Source organism: Arvicola amphibius, chromosome 2 (genome assembly GCF_903992535.2).
Source record: "Arvicola amphibius chromosome 2, mArvAmp1.2, whole genome shotgun sequence".
Classification (NCBI taxonomy): Eukaryota; Metazoa; Chordata; class Mammalia; order Rodentia; family Cricetidae; genus Arvicola; species Arvicola amphibius.
The window spans coordinates 187,437,371-187,458,334 of NC_052048.2; the positions used below are offsets into that span (position 1 = coordinate 187,437,371).

Here is a 20,964-nt window from a genome sequence, read left to right on the forward strand (position 1 = left end):
CTCATTAGCTCTAGCTTCTTATTGGCTAACTCTTACATCTTAATTTAACCCTCTATTAATCTGTGTATCACCACGAAGTCGTGGCCTACCAGCAAAGATCCAGCATATCTATCTCCCATGGTGGCACCATTGCGTCTCCCCAACTCTGCCTTCCTTCTCCCAGCATTCAGTCCAGTTTTCTCTGCCTACCTAAGTTCTGCCCTATCAACAGTCAAAGGCAATTCCTTTATTCATTAGCCAATAAAAGCAACACATAGACAGAAGGACCTCCCACACCAAGGAACTCTGAGAACGATAGCAGAGTCTGAGTCTCTGTTTAATAATTAACTTCTAGCCAGCAAATACAAACAGGATCCTGATGTTGGCCAGCCCCCCTGGGCACCTGCTGTTTAAAAACTGTTGTTCTAAATGAAGATATTTTTTCTTGCTCACCTCCTGGGCTCCTGCTCTCTTTTAAGTATCGGTTACTGGGACTGGAGAGATGGCTCCGCAGTAGAAGAATACTTTCTACTCCTCCAGAAGACCCAGATCTTAAGAGGACATAGGTTCAATTCCCAGCACCCACACAGTGGCTCACAACCAGCTACTTCTAGTTCCAGGGGATCCGATACCTTCTTCTGACCTCCATGGACACCTTGAACACATGTAGTGTATGGGCATACATGCAAGCGAAACATATATAAAGTAAATAAATATTTTAAAAGTTACTGCCACCAGTGTCATCTGAGGCTCGTCTATTTATGACATTTTGTAATATATTCTGATGTACTTCTAGTATACCTATTTATGGTATATTCAGAAATATTCAGAAATATACTTATTGTTCTATCTACTCCCTGCACTCCCTACTGTGAAATGTAAGTTCTTTTGGGAGAAACTCCTGTGTGTTTCGTTCAGTGATGTAACCCAAACATTCTGGGGATTGCTGAAATTTGGCTGGCACTCGGCAGGTAGCAGAATGAAATGTGAACTCTGAGCAGTCATTAGGTCAGAGCATTGCGTGTGTGATTCCTAGTAGATCCAGCTGTGCTTTGGTGGTACAATTGAAACTCTGGCAAGGGCACAGAGGCTTGTGTATGTTCTCCTGGGCCTACATGTTTTGAACTACAAGATGGCCACACAGAAGTGCTGTGGCTGTTTCACTAAGCTGGGCTTATGTTCTTAGCTAATAACTAGGAGCAAAATGAGGAGGGGCACAGGAATCGTGACTCTTGCCACAGTGCTTCCTTACAGATTAATCTTTCAGAATTTTGTATGGATAGAACCACAGAGTTTTACAATGCTTGTTGGTGAATAAAAAGGGTTGCTTATTATCTTTACATTTAGAACATTTTAAAGAACACAGACACCTGTGGGTGACAGCTGCATTAGCCCAATTTCCATGTCTTAACCTTCATGTTCTTGAACTTTCTAGAGCAAAGAAGACTTCATGAACATTTGCATCGAGCCTGATACTGCCAGCAAAGGAGATTTCATAACCATAGAGTAAGTGCCTGGCCTGTGGGAAATGGAGGGTCATGAAATAACTTGTGTTGTCAACCCTTTCTGTTCAGAGTTGGCTGCCTACTTCAGATGGAGACCTGGCAAAGGCCTTGTCTGTCTATCTGTCTGTCTGTCTGTCTGGGAACTCTTCTTTTTTCTAATGGAGCTGGAATTTCGGGTGCCTGTGCACTTTTGCCTCCTCTGCTCATAGAATGGAACACTCTGCCTTTCAATTGATATGAAAGAATTCCGTGTTTCTGACATAGTCAAGGACTCGAGGTTCAGTGCAGGAGCTTGAGTGGCTCCTCCCTGGCCTTGGAACTCTAAGGTCATCTACTTGTCTGAGTCCTTCGCCATCTGTAAAACAGAAGGAAATCATGTCTACTGTCTCAGGACTGCTTGTCAGTCTCAGGAGGCTTTTGACAGTGAACATCACTCCCCAGTGTCTCTTACTGTGCATGCATTCCCCTTGTCTCCCTGCTCCCAGAACATCAAGGACAAACTTGAAAGGATACTGTGTACCTGGACATTTCCCAGGCTTTCCTTTGTATAATCCCATAGACACTTCAGAGTCCTGCCTGATTTGTTAAGTCCTGCCTCAGCTGGAACTTCATTGGCTGAGAATTCTGTAAACCCTCTAGACATCTCCCAAGTATCTGTGGAGCTGTGTGTTCCCATGCCAACCAGTAATCTGCCCAGCTGCCTTTGCACTGTCCTGGTGCTCCCTCTCGTGCCCATTTAGGGATTGGACATCGCTGCTGTGCAGCTGTGTCTCCATGGCTGCGTCATTATCGATTCCAGCGTGGGCAGCAGAATGGCTTTCATTAATCTGTGTTGTTCATGCTTTTGATACAAACTCTTCAGATACTGAATGGCTCCTTGCAGCCTTTGCTTATTCTCGGTGTATAGTAAAGGAAGAAGGAAAAGGCTGTCCCTCTACAATGTGCACAGATCACCCTGTATCTGAAGTGATTCTGCCTAATGGTGGCAGCCATATTCAAATCTCCTTTATAAAACTGACAGCCAAACAAAAACTCCCCTGTATCCCTCAGTTAGATAGCGCTGTAGTCAGCATTCTTATCAGCAAGTTTCCTCTTGGTTCCTAAAGGAAGTAAAGTGTGTAGTTGATGTGTTCACTGCATATTGAAAAGGCTAGAGGGGAGGTGGGCAGCAGACCAGAGCCCCGACAGAGACCAGACTTTAGTTTCCGTTCACTAGAATGAAGAAAGCAAGCCATTCTCAGGAAAACCACAACTTATGGGTGACCATCAAGTACCCCGACTAGTCCTTCTGCAGGCTCATCAGAGTTCCAAAGCCCTTCTGGTACCTCAGCAGGTGCCCCCAGTTTTCCGCAAGCTAAGGATCACTTTCCCTACCCTGCCACCAGAAAGAACCTAACCACTTGGCCTCCACCAGTCAGTTCTCACCAGTCAGCTCCAAGACTAATTTTTCCTCCACCAATCATCCCCAGATATATCCCTCCTTCCTCGAATTCCATTAACTCCACTTAAATGGAGCCTGTAGTCTTCTTTGGGAGGGTTGCCATTTTGCTACCCCAGTGTTGGAACCAATAAAGTGCTCTTGTTATTGTATACGTGGCTGTTAATCTTTCTTTGGGGGCTTCTCTTGGACCCTAACAAATATCTTAATGGAACATGGGGAAGCAGCTTTTGAAACACTGATGACAAATCTATACAGGAAAGAATTATTTCCAAATAAAGATAGATAATAGACTTTTACTTCTCTCTCTCTCTCTCTCTCTCTCTCTCTCTCTCTCTCTCTCTCTCTCTCTCTCTCTCTCTCTCTCTCTTTCTCTTTCTCTTTGAGGCAGGGCTCTTAGACCCAAGCTTGCCTTAACTCCCCAGGTATGATGTAGGTGGATCTTCTTTCTATGTGTTGCTTTCATTGGTTAATTAATAAAGAAACTGCTTGGCCTGATAGGTCAGAACATAGGTGGGTGGAGTAGTCAGAACAGAATGCTGGGAAGAACGCAGTGAGACAGTCACCATGAAGCCAGCCACCAGGTCAGACATGCTGAATCTTTCCCGGTAAGCCACCACCTTGTGGGGCTACACAGATTATTAGAAATGGGTTAAGCAAGATGTGATAGTTATCCAAAAAGAGGCTAGAGCTAATGGGCCAAGCAGTGTTTAAAAGAATACAATTTGTGTGTTGTTATTTCGAGTGTAAAGCTAGCCGTGCGGGAGCGGGGCGGGACGAAAAGCAGGCCTGCTCCTCTCATCACTACACAGGTAGCTCAGGCTGGCTGTAAACTCCTCCCTCTTTCCTTTCCCCTCTTTTTGTATTTATCATGACTAGCGAAATGGGGTACATATGCACTGAGGTCAAGCATATTTGTGCCCAATTGCTTTACTCCAAGGCCAATTAATAAAGGTAAATGTGCTCATCAGGCTATTACGTATGGAGATTTATCAGAAACCATCTGAGACTTTCTAGAGAATAAAGAGGTATCTACCGCAAGCTAGAATCAAGCTACTGTGTCTTTAATAAAGGGTCAAGGAAGTGTGGTGCTTTTCTCAAAGGATCTAATTATATCCTAATTTTAAACATGAGGTTAACGGTTTAAGAACTAGATAGATGTAGAACAATTGAGAGAAACTTGGCCTCAGCTTTATGCTGCTCTGGGCAGCAAGAATGTCAGTAGTCAGTCTACTGGCCCTGGAACCCATGACAACACTGGGCCAGAGTCCTAGGGAATTAGTCGCTGAGCCCTGGTTTCCAGTGGCTTCCTTGCCCTCAAAAGGGAGAACCGGGCTTTCTGCAGCCCAATGCAGTTGCCATGGAGGATTCTAACCTCGCTTTTTCTTACACTAACAGAAGTAAGAAGGTGAGAGACCCTGACCTGCGCACAGCTGGTACTGAGTGTCTCCAGGCCAGCCACTGCACTCTCCTCCTTCCTGAGGTAAGGGGGCCCCAACCATTCTTTTGGGTTGGTCTGTCTGTCCCTCCATTTCTTCCTCCTTCTTCCATATTACCTGACCTCCATTTAGGCACCTTCCGTTTGGCAAACTCATTATCAGTTAGGAGGTAAAGGAGAATGGCTACTAAGTTACTGATTTGGATCAGGCCACTGAGGACTTCTAGTCTCTAAGCCAGGCTCCTCCCTCAAAGTGATCCTTACGTCCCCTGCCCTCTGCTTCTTCATGCCAGTAACGCAAAAGACATTTATAATCATATTATTGTCTAGGAATTTTCTAGCTGGTGAGCAGTGGGTTTTACTTTTTCCTGTAAAGTATGCTGTTATGTGCTATGCTTAGAGTAGTAACCTGTTGAGGTAGGAATAAACGTGGAGATACAGGAATTGAAGGTGATGTGGTTGCTGCTGCCCCACAGGGGCTTGACTCCAGGTCTCTGAAGAGCTGTAGTCATGGTGCTGCTGCACTGCATCGAAACTCTAGACCAATGGGAGGTGTCCCATGTGCTGCCACTGCCACTTCATGGAGCAAATGCTGGATTAACTGAGTTATGGCTGGGCCGGCCCCAAAGTCTCTAGTGATACTAGTGTTGACAGATCCACGTCCAGGGCCCAGCAAGTCTGGGGGACAATGACAATGAGTCAGGGGACACAACATCCCTCGCATGACAATTACCTGACTTTTTTGCTTTCAGCTTAGAATTATGGTCCCTGGCCCTCGGTTACATGTTCATCAATTTTTTTTCCTAGTGGATATCCTTGGTTATCATGTTAGTTCTTTGATAATTTCATACATGTATAATATCGAAGGGCTCTTGTCTTTTGGCAAATATTTTAAAATTTTAACCTTATTCAAGCTACAAAATTGTTTTTGGAGATAGAAGTTTTAAAAAAGAAAAATCCCTTTTCATGGACAGAGAGAGAATTGAGGTATTTCCAGGACCAGCACTGGAAGGTTTTGTTAGACTGACCTCAGCAGAGATGCTTCCTCATCCATGAGGTCACAGAGGTGCACTCAGAACCCCTCCTCTCTGCAGGGAACTGAGGGCTCCTTCAGCATCGACAGCGAGGAGTATGAAGCCATGCCTGTGGAGGTGACGCTGCTGCCCAGGAAACTGCAGTTCTTCTGCAACCCACGGAAGAGGGAGCAGATGCTGCAGAGCGCATCCCAGTGATCCGGCTGCAGCACAGCGCTGGTGGGCTGCCCTTCACGCCACCAGTGGGACCACAAGGGGATGGGTGTGCTTGGCCAATAGCTTAAGTATATTTTTAGCTAGCTCTTATATCCTGAACTAACCCATCTCCATTAATCTGTGTATCGCCACATGGCTGTGGCTTACCAGATAAAGTTCTGTCTGGCGTCTGGTGTTTGTTTCCAGCGGGATTACATGGATTCTCTCTGACTCTGCCTTCTTTCACCCAGCATTCAGTTTAGTTTACCCTGCCTACCTCTACTCTTCCCTGTCACAGGACAAGGCAGCTTCTTTATTCATTAACCAATAAAAGCAACACATATACCAAAGGACTTCCCACATCAGAAAAGAACATTTGTTAAGTTCAGATAATGATCTCTCCTAGTCTCTGATGAGACTGTCCTGGCCAACAGCTCCTCAAGAGCTCTATTGGTCCTCTCCACAATGGCTAGTCCCTGTGGATTTTAGGGTTTGCCAGTGGTATGGGAAATCTTCCAAGGGCCCAGAAAGTCATTGAATTGTTGAGAGGAATAGGCATGATCATAGACACACATACACCTACAAATAATTAAAAATGAGATTAAAATAATAATAATACTCTACTGAATATAAATGTCACATCTATTATCATCTGTCATCTGTCTACCTCCCTTGCTCCATCTATCTATCTATCTATCTATCTATCTATCATCTATCTATCTATCTATTTATCTATCTATCTTACCAATCTATCATCTATTTTTTTTTTACCTATCAGTCTGCCAATATACACTTAAGTTTCTTATCCAAAGAAAAGTGCTAAAGAGTCAAAAATAAGTAAGGGGAGAAATAAAATTTTAGGAAGATAATAGAGTTTTGAAAACAATAGTCCCTAGATTTTTGGTTTTCTTCTGTCCCACACCAAGTGGCTCTACTGAAATGAGACAGAAACACTGAATTTTTCTTCTAGAAACTTGCTTGGGTTTAGAGAAGGAGAGAGCCACACAACTAAAAAACCAGCTTTGATTTTTAATTGAGTCAGGACTACAACTTTTCTAAGAGATAAAGAGATATAGATGTTTAGGTAGTTTGATCTAATATGTGACAGGTACCAGGTCTCAGTCCTCTGAGTTTCTATTGGAATCTGAAAAGGCCATGGTGGCCATGAGGGATGGGAGTGGAGGAGGGGACTGCATGGGGCTGCATCTTTATTAGAAGTGTAGGGAGCCCTGCTAAGATCCTGATTTTTGGCAAGTGATTGTTAATTAATTTGATATTGTCTCCAAAATGAGAGTATCTGATAAACCATTCAATCCAGGGATGTCCAAGAGATTAGTCAGTCCTGTTCAGTTAATCCCTAAAAGTGGTTCTCTAAGGAAGAGGATGGACAGTTCTCCAGATAAAGGCGTGTCACCAATCAAGGGCTCCAGGATCATCCACATTGTCCCATGAATCTGAATACTTTTCACACCAGTCTACAAAAACATGGTTTGATCTCCAGATCAATCTCACAGTTTCCTGCAAAACTAATCTGAAGGTCCAGAATAGTTGGTCTTTTGTCTACATTTTCAGTGTACGCCTTAATACCACTGACTCTAAGGGGCTGCTGACCCTCGCTCACTTTTATGAAGCTGAGGTGCTGAGGTGGACATTTGCTCCCCACACAGCTGGGTCTGTGGTTTCTTGAAAGAGCTTCTCTATGAATTGACAAATGAAGGGCCACATGTGCTTTACCATCTTATTCAGCCATTCTACTCTTTTGGTGTCTGGAAAATGAACCCAGGCAGGTGGCAGGCATGCACCCCAAGGTGCACAGCTGGCCCCTTGTACCCCAACAGCTCCAACACAGGGCATAGGCGGCTGGCCCTGAGTCCACAGCTCCAGCAGCACCCACCTGAAGGTCAGCCCCTAGGTAGTCTAGGGCGTACACTGTCAGCAGGAGCATGAAGTTGTACCACTGTTGCATGCACCCATCAGCTGCTGAGTCAAAGGGACCAGGAACATTAAAGACACATTGGAGCAGCCAGCTGAAGCCTCACTCTGCAGGCCAGACCCAGGTTTCCACAGCTCGGACCACCCACGAGAATCCCAACAGACCCGTAGAAGCAGCAGGCATTCTGGAAGGCTCCAGTGGGCTTGCACCCCTGGAGTGGCCTGGGCCTCAGGACCTAGGACATCAGTATTACTGGCGACAGGCTGCCATTCCTGGACAGGCTGTTGATGCCCAAGGTGGACCCCAAGTCACCCTTCATGCACTACCATGAGGTCTGCAGGGCCAGCTACACAGCTGCACCTATAGAGACACCTGGAAGGACAGAAGCACTGGAAGATGCAGGCGGCTCAGATGACAGGCACACAGGGAGGTCTGAGAGGGGTCCAGAGCCTTCACTGGATCTTGTGTGCTCTGTCCTGCACTAGGGCAGATGCCTGTGCTGCTCACGTGAGGGGAGCCAGGCACCAGAAATTGTGCACTAGGCTAGGGAAGCCTATTACCTCCGAGTCCATGCCTCAGAGTGTCACCTACATCCGAGGATCAGACAGCTTCCTGAGACCTCAGTCAAGCAGGAAGCTCACACCAGTCACAGCTCACACCTCAAGTCTATCCAGCCAGCCTCCAGGCCCTCATCTCCCTTGCCGCTGTGCAGCTCACTTCTCCCTGCTAAGGAGAATGTGGCACTCCCACAGATGACAGGTTACTCCACCTCACCTGTCAGCACCCCTCTGAGAGGGACAGCTGGCAGTCAACAGTCAACAGGGGTGGGAAATCTATCAGACACTAGTTATCACTTTATGTCTAGTGATTAGTGGGGACTTTCTGTGATTCTTTAGGCCACAGCCGTATGCTCACAAGATGTCTCTGGATGAGGGTCGGCATTCGGGTGCCCAGCCTTTGTTCCACCTCCTGGTGTGTCAACCTTTATATGGAGATGCCAGGTGAACCAAAACAGAAAAACATGTGCCTTCCCAACCGAATGGGATGACAGACAACACAAAAGAAGGAAAGGATGGGGGTCACAGTGCTCACCTGCCGAAGGGACCAAGGGACATTTTCACCAAAAATACACCATACTGGGGGCACCGTGCAGCACAGGGAGTGAGGAGAGGAAGGTGACTAGAACTCGTTCTGGGCAAAACACAAAAATTAAAGCTACAGTGCAAAAAGGAATCTGATCAGGGGAGATCAAACCCTGTGTTAGAAGTCCCTGTTCTGGATTCCAGATGTTGCAGGGCCCTAACATCTTCCTCGGGCGAGGGGGCACAAAGGTGCAGTGTCAAGGTCTCAGACACTGGGAGTCAGGTAGGAGGCTTACAGCAGACTCGTTTATTTAACAACAGGGAAAAGCTTATAAACCCTCCCAGCACCCAAGTGTTCTGATCCATTGACAGTTGGCATCTCATGCTTGTCTCTCATTGGCTAGGCATGATCAGGACCTCTGACATCACTTGTCTGCTCCTATTGGTCAAGACCAGCACTGGGAGGTTTTGTTAGACTGACCTCAGCAGAGATGCTTCCTCATCCATGAGGTCACAGAGGTGCACTCAGAACCCCTCTCTGCAGGGAACTGAGGGCTCCTTCAGCATCGACAGCAAGGAGTATGAAGCCATGCCTGTGGAGGTGACGCTGCTGCCCAGGAAACTGCAGTTCTTCTGTGACCCACGGAAGAGGGAGCAGATGCTGCAGAGCAGACTAGCACATGAACAGGGAGAACTAAAGATGCAGATGAAAGAAGGCTGAATTAGACAACCCTTGGAACGAAACAATTTCTTTGTTAGATTATCTATGTGGGCCAAGTATAATCACAGTGTTGCTTTTAAGTGCAAGAGAGAGACAGAGAGGAACCAACCATTCTTTCCCTTGCAAAGTGAAGGGGTTATTCACCAAAGAAGGCAGGCATTTTATAGAGCTGACAGACATGAGCATAGATTTCCTGCTTAGCTTCAGGAAATTCAGCCAACACCTTTATTTCAGTGGCAGGAAGTGAAGACAGATGGGCCTCATCTTACTTGCGTAATTGTCCATAGGTTCAGTTATCTCAGTCTGTTGAACTGAGGGCTTAGTTCCTTGTTGACTGTTGACCTGGTGATTCTTTTTATTCCCTGTCACATATTCCAGGACAGTTCATAGCATTATGACTATCTTCAATCTTAAAAATACATTTTAATAAGTGGAGTCCATGTAGAAAGCTGTACTACGGCTAGAGGCTGGAGGACCTAAAGCCTCTATGGAGCCTTCTTTTTTTGCTTGATTCAATTAAGCAAATTCTGGATATAACTGTTTTTAGTTTTTCTCCTCTTTTTTGGTGGTTTGAAAAAATGCCCACCAAAAGAAGTGACACTATTAGGAGGTGTGGCTTTGTTAGAGTAGGTATGACCTCGTTGGAGGAAGTGTGTCACTGTGAAGGCAGGCGTTGAGGTCTCATATATGCTCAAGATACCACCCAGTATCTCAGAACACTTCCTGTTGCCTACAAGATACAGGGGCCTCAGCTACTTATCAGCAACATGTCTGCCTGCATACTGCCATGTCCCCACAATGATGACAATGGACTGAACCTCTGAGCTACAGGCAAGCCATCCCAATTAAATGCTTTCCTTTTGTTGACCTGATCATAGTGTCTCTTCACAGCAATTGAAACCCTAAGACGCCCTTTCTCCCAGGGGAAAAAAAAAAAAAGGTGCACAGGTCCTTTGGTCCTTTAAGCATAGCTTGGAGAATTTCAGAGACAGAAGTTATGTGAAAAATAATTGATTTTGCATTTTCAATAGACTGGATTTCTAGTTTCTTATGTTTTGACACATTTAGTCAAGTCTGGGCTTACTTATGGGGTTACAGGAACTGGCCTTTTTTGGTCACTCTCTTGTAATACTGCAGGGCTAACTCAAACCTTGTTTGTACTCTCTCTCTCTCTCATTCTTGATGTCAGAGCTGTTGTTTGAGTAATAGCCCTTTGTTTAAAAAACTGAAACTTGTTAGCTGTTAAAAAACTGAAACCTAGATCCATCTGTAAAATGGGGCAAATTTAGACCTCTCGCTGCCAGGAGGTCCCAGGAGGTATCCTGAATCGAGGCAGTGTGCAAGATAGTCCCTGTCATTCTAGAGCAGCACTTCCTGGGTTCTAAGAACAATGATCCTGGCAGGGCTCTGGTACCAAGCAGAAAAGTCTGTTACAGAACACTCCAGTTAAAGTTCCAATCATCCCTGCAGCAAAGCCATCTGCCCAAGGCCATCCTGGGAACTCCTAAATCTATCCTATCCAGAGAACACCTTTTATCAGAAATGGGTAAACACTGCAGAGAAGAGTGTTGAGGGGTGGAGATCTTATCTCTATAAGCAATGCTCCTAAATAAAAATGTATTTTCAGCCAGGACTGGGGGCACACACCCTTAGAGCACATCACTTGGAAGGCAGATCTCTGTGAGTTCAAGGTCGGCCTGCTCAGAACATACCAGAAAGCTCAGAAGGGAGAAAGGGGCACACAGTTCCTCAGACACACTATCTGTTTGGAATCTTCAGCTAGGGTGGGAGATTCCAGACTCTGCCCCTGAGAAAACCCACCATCAGAGACTCTTCCCCAGAGATGCCTGAGACCATGCCTGTTGGCAATTTAACACCCAGCCCATAGATCTACCATGTATGCTCTCATGTTCCAACCTGAGAGTTGAAGAGGTGTGTGTGTGTGTGTGTGTGTGTGTGTGTGTACATGCACACGTGCATGATCATAACCCTGTGTATGTGCATGTTCGTTATTTGGGGAAAGTGTGTGTTCATGTTGCCTGTATGTATATGGGTGGGGGAATGTCTTTGTGTGTGTGTGTGTGTGTGTGTGTGTGTGTGTGTGTGTACTAATTCATGTACATATGTTCACTTGTTCATGGTACATCTTTAACAATGATGGAGACCATCTTTAATGAGAAACTTCTCTGCCCTCTCTGGTTAGTACCACTTTGCATCCATCAAACATCTCATGTCCACCCTGCTCCCTAGCATAAAAGGACACAAGAACTACTGTAAACTCAGAAGTTTGCAGATGTTTTAAGAGGCACAAATATTTATCTGCAAAGAAATTCTGTGGGGGAAACCAGAGGAATGGAGTACATGAAGGTGAATTGGCGGCTGCTGAGGCAAATCAAGATGCATGAGAGTCAAGAAAGGATGGCTGAGGCATTGTGTCCCTTCTTGGCTCTGGTTGAATGGTGACTGCCCACTGGATAGTCAGGTGACTCGCTATGTCTTCCCTGCACTCTGTTTTGTTTCTATCCTCATTGCCTGTGACCATCTTCTTTTCTACCTTTGCTGAATATTGGTTTAGTTAATGTTGGCCTTGGATCTTAACCTGAATTTATTCTCTTAGAGATTCTGAAGGATGGTGTGCTTGTGGTTTCATCTCAGGCCAGCAGAAGTCCCACAGCTGTGCTGAGGTTTGAGAATAAGGCTGTCTCAGTGCAGCCCACTTAGGCTCATTAGTCTAAAGCGCTCACCCTGTGCTGTGTCTTCGGTATTCAGTAGCTGCTTTTATTCCAAAGGTTTTCACACTGAGTTAAAATTGGCCTCATGGAGTGTTGGGAGAAATATAGACCCTCAGACAAATAGTGGAGCCTCTGAGAAACTATGTACAATTTTTCAGAAAGTTGAACAGCAGTCCCCAGGTGACCCAGAGATTCTAGAATGATAAGTAGGTGTCCACAGAGAAATTTGGGGACATCAGCCTGGGATCATTCCTCAGAGCAGTCCTGAAGAAGAAACTATCCAGATGTCCATCATCGATGAGTGAAAAAATAGAATGTGATTCAGCCCTTCAGTGAAATAGTGTTCAGCAGGAAATAATAAATGCAGTCATTTGGCCATGAATTAGTCATCCTTCTATAGCTCAAACAAATCACTTACACAATCCCCTTACAGAGATGAAAGGTTTATTTTGCCTCCTCGCTGTGGAGATTTTCTAGTTTCCCGGGCTCAAGGCTTTGTGTCAGAAGGGAAGCAGCCTGTGGTTAAGGGATCTCCTTCTTGGAGAAAGCTACTTGTTTTCAGGCAACACAAAAGCAGTGAGTGAGAGCAAGAAGCTGGTCCACCACCATCCAGTGGTCCTATGCTGGGGAACCAAGCCTTTCCTGCACTAACTTGGGAATATGATAGGCAGGTTGGGGTACCTGGTCAAGGAACCCTGGGGCCCAACTGTCTGTGCACTAGGTTTGGGGGACAAGCACTTTGTTGACTGAGCTGTCTATCTCCCCTGCCCATTGTGTTCTCCCATTCAACAAAATTTAAATTTCTTCTCCATGGTATTCCAGGTGATCTCTTTTTACATCAGCGTTAACTGGTCAACTAAACATGGCTGTAGGTGTGTGATTTTGTGTGCGTGCCTGCGCCGTCTGCCCATTTTTCTGTATCCTCTCACCTTGACTTTCAGCCCTCACACTCATCTGCTCCCCCATCCCGCGACTCACATCACACCATCCAATTTTTCCTTGCCTTGTCTCTGCAGCATTATTTCCGGCAAGTGAGCCACTTGTGAGGCACTGAATTTTTGGCAGTAAACCCTCCTGCTCTGCTTGAAGCTATCGTTCAAAGAGGGAGACAGGTCAATAACATACCACATACCTGGCTTATGATAGGTGGGGTGGTATGCACAGAGGTGAGAGTGGGTGAGGTCTCTGACCTCTGGCTCATTTGTTTACCAGGGGTCATGTGAGATCCAGGTGGAAGCAGCTTACAAGGAGGAAAGCCCAGTGCAATTGTCAATTGAGTGGTTCTCACTGTCTTCTTTTTGTGGCCTTTTCCCCTTGTGTTCCCTGCATCCCTATGTAATGTCCTCCCTTCCTCAGCTCTTGGTTCATCCTGACAGAAGCCTGAGTGGTAGCTGTCAGCCCTGTTTTCTATGAGTGCTTCTAAGCACACCTCCTCTCCTGGAGCTTACATTCTGGAGCTGGATGACCACGGGTGGGAGAAGGGCATTTGAGAGGCCAGGGGAAGAGGTTGAGAGATTTGATCCTTCAAGAGAAAAATTTTACCAACCACCTCATCATGGTCTGGCCCAGCAGGGTACATTCCCCCCACAGCATTTTCAGTCCCTACAGGATGGATAGCAGAGTTGTGAGACTCTTCTGAAAGAGCTAATATGTTTAATAAACCCACCTCCTTATCAATCAGGTTGCTTTTTGCTGACTCTGTGTGTGTGTGTGTGTGTGTGTGTGTGTGTGTGTAGGTATATGGGTTATGGGTTGTGCAGAGCTTCCTACATGTGTGCACCGTCTAGAGGAGAACACTGGGTTTCTTTCTTTGTCAGTCTCTGCCTTGAAACAATATTTCTTACTTCCCCATAAGCTTCTTGTTTTGGTTAGCTTGGCTGACCAGCAAGCTACTGGGACCCTTTTTTGTGATCGTGCTTGTATGACAGTGTGTGGATGCCTGGGCTCAAGCCTCCACTAACAACACAATCTTCTAACAAACAGGAATAGAACAGAAAAGGGCAGAGGAAAAGCTTCCATCGCTGTTGAAGCAGAGGGAGCTGTTCGCCAAGCAAAAGGACTTGGCAGAAAAACTGCAGCATCACCAAGATGTCTCCCTGATGAGCCCAGGCTTGGAGGAGGTTTTAGAGCTAAATGGATCCTGTACCTGAGAAATCTGTCTTTTGTGGGCTTCTGCTCATTGGCAAGGCTCCCAACCACAGCCAGAGAAAGAAAATATTAAGAGTGTTGTGCTGGTCCAGTCAACAAGAACTTTTGGGCAAACAGTGTGTTTGTTGCTGGTAAGTATTGGATCTCCAGTTGCTGGATTCCTCTGCCATTAATGCAATAACCCAAATCAAACTGAATTAATAAATGCAGATTTAATAAAGAGGGCAATGCAAACCAGAGCACTCCCGGGTAACTCTCAGGAAGGCAGGAGACAGAAAAGGAGAGCACACATGGCAGATCTGTGGGCTGGGTTTTAAGTAGCCAGTAGATGTGGTCCCAGGCATCTCTGGGTGAGGAGCCACCGATGGAAGTCTTCCTCAGGGGTGGAGTCTGGAATGCCCCCTCCCAAAGTGGAGATTCCAAACATCCCAACCTTTTTGGCTATTTATGGTTGCAGGTTCAAGTCTGGCTGCTTCCTGTTGACAAGGGACATTGTGGGGAGGGGCAGTCAGGAATCAATGGGCCATGCTTTGTGGGGGTATGGGTGGAAAAACATTCTGTTCACTGCCATCCTGGAGACCTCAGGCATCTGTTCCTTGAGGGAGCTGAGAAGGCATGTTGCCAGGAGAAAAAAAAACAGGTTATTAACACCAGCCCTATGAACAGGGCTGGGCGTGGGAAGACTGATGACTCAGAAAGGATGAGATGGAGAAGTGCCTTGGCTGCACACAAGAGGCAAGGGTGAGTGAGGGAGACACAGGAGCCCTTCATGGGGACATCTGAAAATCAGGTTCCAGTTGCTGGAGAGGTGCCCAGGTGAGCCTGGGGAGGTGGGACCAGCAGATGAAGTCCCAGGAGCTTGGGGTGATGGTATACCAAATCAAGGGATGGTGTGTTCTTCAGGGGTACAAGAGCCATCACATCTGCTGTTTTTCTGGAGGTGAGGAATGCCTCTATCCATCTGTGAAAGTGTCAACAAGTTAGGAGGTACCAGAGTTTTACAAATGGGCATGTGAGTGAAGTTGACCTGTAAGTATTACCCAATTGATCTCCTCATAGCTGGTGCAGGGGCTGGCATATCTGGAGGGCCCTCTGTGAGTTAGCCTTGGCCCAGGCAGGAAGAGTGAACTTACAATAAAAAAAAAAAAAAACCTAAAAAATGGGTGGGGTCACAGGGGCTCTGGAGACTGTTAGTTTCCAGTAAACCAGATTTCTTGATACAGTAACAGAACTGTTCCCAGTAACCTGCAGGTATCTGTAAGACAGCTGAAACAGATTTACATCTTGGTGTCATAACAAAAGGGTATGGCTTTGGGTTAAAAGGCATAAACATTTTTCAGTCTAAACTCACTGAACAAAAAGTTTGGGCAAGTGAAGGAGGAGGGAGTTCAATGTTCCTGTGGGATTCTAAACCCTGTTTAATGCTAACCTGTTTCAGAGGGGACAGAGTCGGCATTTCAGCGGAGGTTTGTCATATGTGACTGGACACTGTGCAGTAATGCTGAAAACACCTCTATGCAGTCCTCAAAACTGGGACCAGTAAAACTCACAAAAATTTAAGAACTCCTGAAAACCGTAGTCAATGCTATCATTTTTATCAAAACGAAATCCGTCACTGCTAAACTCTGAGCCTCTGAAGTTACATCTGAAACTTGTTAATCCTGAACTATGAAGCCTGAGAATGAGACACACCTGTCTGTACTTTTAACAGGAAACTTAACCAATGAACTACCATGATGCTTGTATCCTTGGGGGTCAGGGGAGCTGTTACAGGGCAGGTGGGTATGACTAGAAAAGAGTGTGAGAAGAATTACTCTACAAGAATGCAGGGAAGTGACAGGGTCTTAGGCAGGAAGAGGGAGTCCCATTACAGTTACAGCCCCACCCCTGTTACAGAAACTGGCGAGGGAACTGTAGGACCTAAGTGAGAGGCTAAAACAGAATCATTAGCTCCCATGTCCAAATAGAAAGACAATGGACTTATCAGCAACCTGGATCATTACCCTAGGCCCAGAGAGGGTGATGGGGGTCACCAAGTCTAGGCCATGTCAGTCCTTCACCAAGCAAAGGAACTCAAAGGCTGAAGGAGTCTCAGAAGCCAGTGTTAGGAGTCTAGACCTCTGTGGTGTGGCATAGAGGATGAGCCGCCCTTGGGGCCATTCCTATTTCCAGTGCCCAGGCTGTCGGCAGAGGGAGCATGGCCTCATTGGCAGGCGGGGTTCAGGGGACTACTATAATCAATGGCCTTCCTGACCGCATTTGTAGCAGGCTCCTGGCGGAGTTGACTTTGCTTGAGCTCTGTAAGGATAGAGCCTCATGGGCTTCCCATGCTCCCATTGTGGGGTTGCTGGTGGTTTCAGGCATGGGTTTGGAGTATAGCCTTCTGTTGCAGCCCAGCTTGCTGCCTCCTCTCGTGCGTTAAAAACATTAAAGGCTCAAAACAAACAAACAAAAAACACCTTAAAGGCCATCTTCTCCAGTTCCTGGGGGAGGGGGAGCCTCCTCAGCCTTTGTACATTTCTTTCTGTTATCTGGCACTGACTGAGAAATGAAATGGTGGCCAGGACTATGGATCCCACTTGACAAGCGGGGTCAAGATGAGTATATTGAACTATTGTCTCTTGTACCAAATCAAGGGGTTTACTCTTAGGTTACAAAATCTGGCTGCCAGCAAGATCCCTGTACATGAATGCAGAGGTGCAACTTTGATGTCTGAATAAACCAGCATTGTTTAAACCTTATCTTTTGTAAACCTTGTTTTTTAGGAAAGAACAAGAATTATCATACAGAAATATATCCTAACCCAAAGTATATTAGAGACCTGATGTCTCCTTGGTGGGGCCAATCCATGTGGTCACCCTTACTAAAGATGGTGTGAAGTCTCTGTTTAACCTCTATTAAAATAGTGGCTGTCCACGTAGTTGGCTATAAATTTCATTGGAGACTTTAATCATACCCAACTTCTTAGTTGTTTTTGTTTGGTAAAGTAGAACAGTATAAAATAATTTTTTCTGCCCTCATATCAGATTCAGCAAAGCTCAGAGGCAAAAATACATGGAACACACAAAGTCAGACATCCAAATAAACATGTGGCCACATATCATTCATACACACAGTATAGATGGGACTTTTAACAGAAGGATAACTTTTTGAGGAGACTGTGCCAGATGACCAACTTAAAAATCCTGAAATAGCCAGGCAGTGGTGGTGCTCGCCTTTAATCCCAGCACTCGGGAGGCAGAGGCAGACGGATCTCTGTGAGTTTGAGGCCAGCCTGGTCTACAGGAGCTAGTTCCAGGACAGGCCCTAAAGCTACAGAGAAACTCTGTTTCAAAAAACAAAACAAAACAAAAACTTCATGAAATGATAGTTAGCAGCATAAAGCAGCATATTAGGAACCATAAGACTGAAAGATGTTTCTGGACAGCGGTTGTGGAGGCAGTGATGCCAGACAAGGCGGCCCGCTGCCCGGAGTGTGGAGAAGGTGCTGTGCAGGGAAACTAGAGAACAGAGTAGCAACACAGCTGGAACAGTGCAGGGTTTTGGAAAAAGATTTTTAGGAGAGAGGAAAATGTAGCAGAATGTATTGGGTGAGAAGGGATTTGTAGCTGGAGGGTAGAATTTCAGCACAGTTTGGGGGGTATGGGAAAGAGGGACCTCCTGTGCTGTGGTGTGGTAGCAGCAACAGTGGCAGGAGAGAAGGAAAGAGGGAACAGAGACAGAACAACAGAGCAGCAAGACATTTACGTAGTGGTTCAGACAAGAGAGCAGACAAGAACGGAGAATGTGTCTATTGCAGGTAGAATCCCAGTGCGGCCCACCTGAATGCCAGGGAAGCAAAGGAAAAGTCAGAGTGGCCATCCTTTAGCAGGCCCTGCCATTGCGAGAAGGCAGCAGTTCAGGGGAACTGGGAGAACCATGGCGAGAGCACGAGATGTCTAGAGGGGTAGGAGATACAGAGAAACTGGGAACAGGGAAGGGAGAGGAGAGGAAGTGAGCAACCCTGGCTAAGGAAGTTGGATAAATTCTGTAGAAGACAACCCAAGAAGTTCTGGAGACTGAATTTGGACTTAGCAAGTACCTGTTCACAAGCCATTAGGTGGGAGGTGGGAGAGTATGGTGATACATCCCCCAAGATAGCCTGGGCCAAAACAGAGGGAGTTGGGGTATCTCCACGCAAGACATCTCTAGTATAGAGGAATCCCAAGGAGTAGGAACTGTCTCTGCTCCAGAAGGCCAGATTTGCTTTGGCACTACAGTGACTTGGCAAGCAATCTGCAGGTTGGAAGAGATTTGGGATCTCATAAGGCATTTTGGTTTAAGAATGGGAGGCTTACCAAACAGTTCTGTTGTGGCAGAGGTGGGGGCGGGGGAGTGAATGGCTTTCCATGGCCATGCCACAGAGTCACAGGACTTGACTCATTCTGGCCCAACACACCAGATGATAAGTATTGGATCCTGAATTGTTGGATTCCTCCATCCACCAATGCAATAAGTCAAATCAAACTGAATTAATAAATCCATATATATATATATATATTCCACGTATATATTCCATATATATATATATATGTTCCATATATATTCCATATATGTTTCGTGTGTGTGTGTGTGTGTGTGTGTGTGTGTGTGTGTTTCGAGACAGGGTTTCTCTGTGAAACAGTCCTGAAACTCACTCTGTAGACCAGGGAGAAAGGCCACATGCCTCCCCAAAAGATGACAATGAGAGCCACTCGATTGGTATTTACAGGGTACTCTCCTCTGCAAGCTGCTTCCCACCTGTGATTTTACATAAACTCTAAAAAGTAAGTGAGCCACAATACGCTGGCCTCAATCACTCAAAGCTCTGTGTTACTCGCTGAGTGGCTCCCACACAGCATCCATCCTACCATAAGGACATGTACATGTGTGATATGGGATTGAGGTGACTTTATCAATGGACTGCAGCTTCTAGCAGAGCAAGAGGGTTGACTTGCCAATTATCCAGTTTCTCCCAAGAGGCTAACATCGCAGAAAGACTTGTGAATGATCACTCAAGTGAACAATTGGATGGCATGTAGGTGAGTGGTTGAATAAGGGTGGATGTGTATGTTAGAAAAGTTGCAGCCGGCCCAAGATGTCTTAGCCTGCCTCTTGCTTTTTGGCCCAGAGGTCATAGATTTTCTCATTGGCCTTTTCACAGGACCTCTTGACCTCTTCACAGGACTCTTGCAACAAAATCTACTACCCTGGCAGCTTCCTGTTCTCCTGTCTCAATGTCTTCACTTTTTTCTTCAGCTGAGGCCACTCACTCAGAAGTTGGCTGTGGAGGATGCTGAACCACCAACAAGTGTTGAATAACCACCAAAAAGTGGTGAGCCCCAGGCAACTTACATCTGCCACCTTCATCTCCAAGTACCATCATCCTTGCAAGGTGCCAGATAGTAGGATAGCCCCAGACTGGAGCCTACAATAGCCATGCCAGCATGGCTTCAAGGCAGGCCAAATCCAGAAAACAGCAAAATTCTGGAAAGACTCAATTTACTTCTGAAAACCCTGACAACAACTGTATCTCCAGTAACAGGAAATGTCCCCCACTTGTGGTTTTCTCACCTTGGTACCTGGAAAATACCAGCAGGAAGAGGCAAATGTGCTCCAGGGAAGAACAGAAAAACAAATAGGTGGAATATAATCCACCTATGGGTCCCAAGGAAATCAGCTCTGTAAACCCTTGCAAGCAGGAGCCCTGAAGGAAGGATCATCCCATCTTTTGGAAAGTTTAGCAGTCACTTTTCTGTGGGTCCTGCATGTCCAGTTTATACATCATACCATCAAGCAGCCCAGGCAAGAGCAGATTCATGCCCAAATGACAAACTTGTCGTTTTGGAGGCAAATTCCATAATGAGTTTCTTTGATGACCATCAACCTCTCTGAAGTAATTGATGCTGCCAGAAGCAGACAAGTCTCACTGTTGAGAAAAGTCTTAAGTGCTTAAAACATTTTAAATGCCATATTCTTTAGGTCTTTGAAAGGTTTGAAGAATACCTATCCATCTGAAATATATCTCTGTACATCTAGAAAACCTAACTAACATGACTACAGTTTAATTATTATAGAACTATCTATTAATCCATAATTTTTAATTATACCTTATATTTTTAAATGTTTATACATAAACATAATACCTTAAACAAGAGTAGAAGTATACATATAACAAAATTGACCTTAAATTTGTATCAGTAGCTCAAAGTCCACATTATCATGTTCATTTCTATATTATATCCCCCCTTTTGTCTTTAGAAACACCTTGCTATGACCATTAATCATTTATAATTAACCCTTTAAAATGAAAATAAACATTTATAAACAATCTCTTAGTCTGGTTGCCCCACCTGGCTTTACTCTGCTAAGCTACTGTCCAAAAGAGCTTTATTCATCAACCAATAAAAGTAACGGGTATACAGAAGGACATCCTACATCACTTACAGAGGATATCCAAACAGAAAGACATGAAATGAAATAAAACATGGAAAGCTTACCAGCTGACTGGGGCTGAAAGCTCTACAGGCAGTAAGTAGTCTTTGTTGGCTTGGTGGATCCCAGATGAGCCCCCAGATATTATGCCCAGATCATGGAGTCCTCCAAAATCCAACAAGGAAACCAAGTCTCATATGAGAAAGCAAAGAGCCTTTATTCTTATTCAAGTTCGAACTCAGACTCTCCATGTATCCAATGCATTGATGTGATCAGAGAGCTCTGAACTCAGTTGGGGCAGGGTTT

The 20,964-nt window shown here is 45.5% G+C and overlaps 1 protein-coding gene across 1 annotated transcript in view; it reads left to right on the forward strand.

Moving 5' to 3' along the window:
• LOC119807409 (acylglycerol kinase, mitochondrial-like) overlaps positions 1-20,185 on the forward strand; it is a 78,258-nt gene extending 58,073 nt beyond the window's left edge. Inside the window, exons 12-16 of the mRNA XM_042054573.1 lie at positions 1,415-1,485; positions 4,321-4,405; positions 5,455-5,613; positions 14,041-14,336; positions 19,388-20,185. Of these exons, the coding sequence (XP_041910507.1) occupies positions 1,415-1,485; positions 4,321-4,405; positions 5,455-5,592 (294 nt within the window). The 3' untranslated portion in view covers positions 5,593-5,613; positions 14,041-14,336; positions 19,388-20,185. The remainder of the gene's footprint in view (positions 1-1,414; positions 1,486-4,320; positions 4,406-5,454; positions 5,614-14,040; positions 14,337-19,387) is intronic.
• Positions 20,186-20,964: the final 779 nt, after the last annotated feature.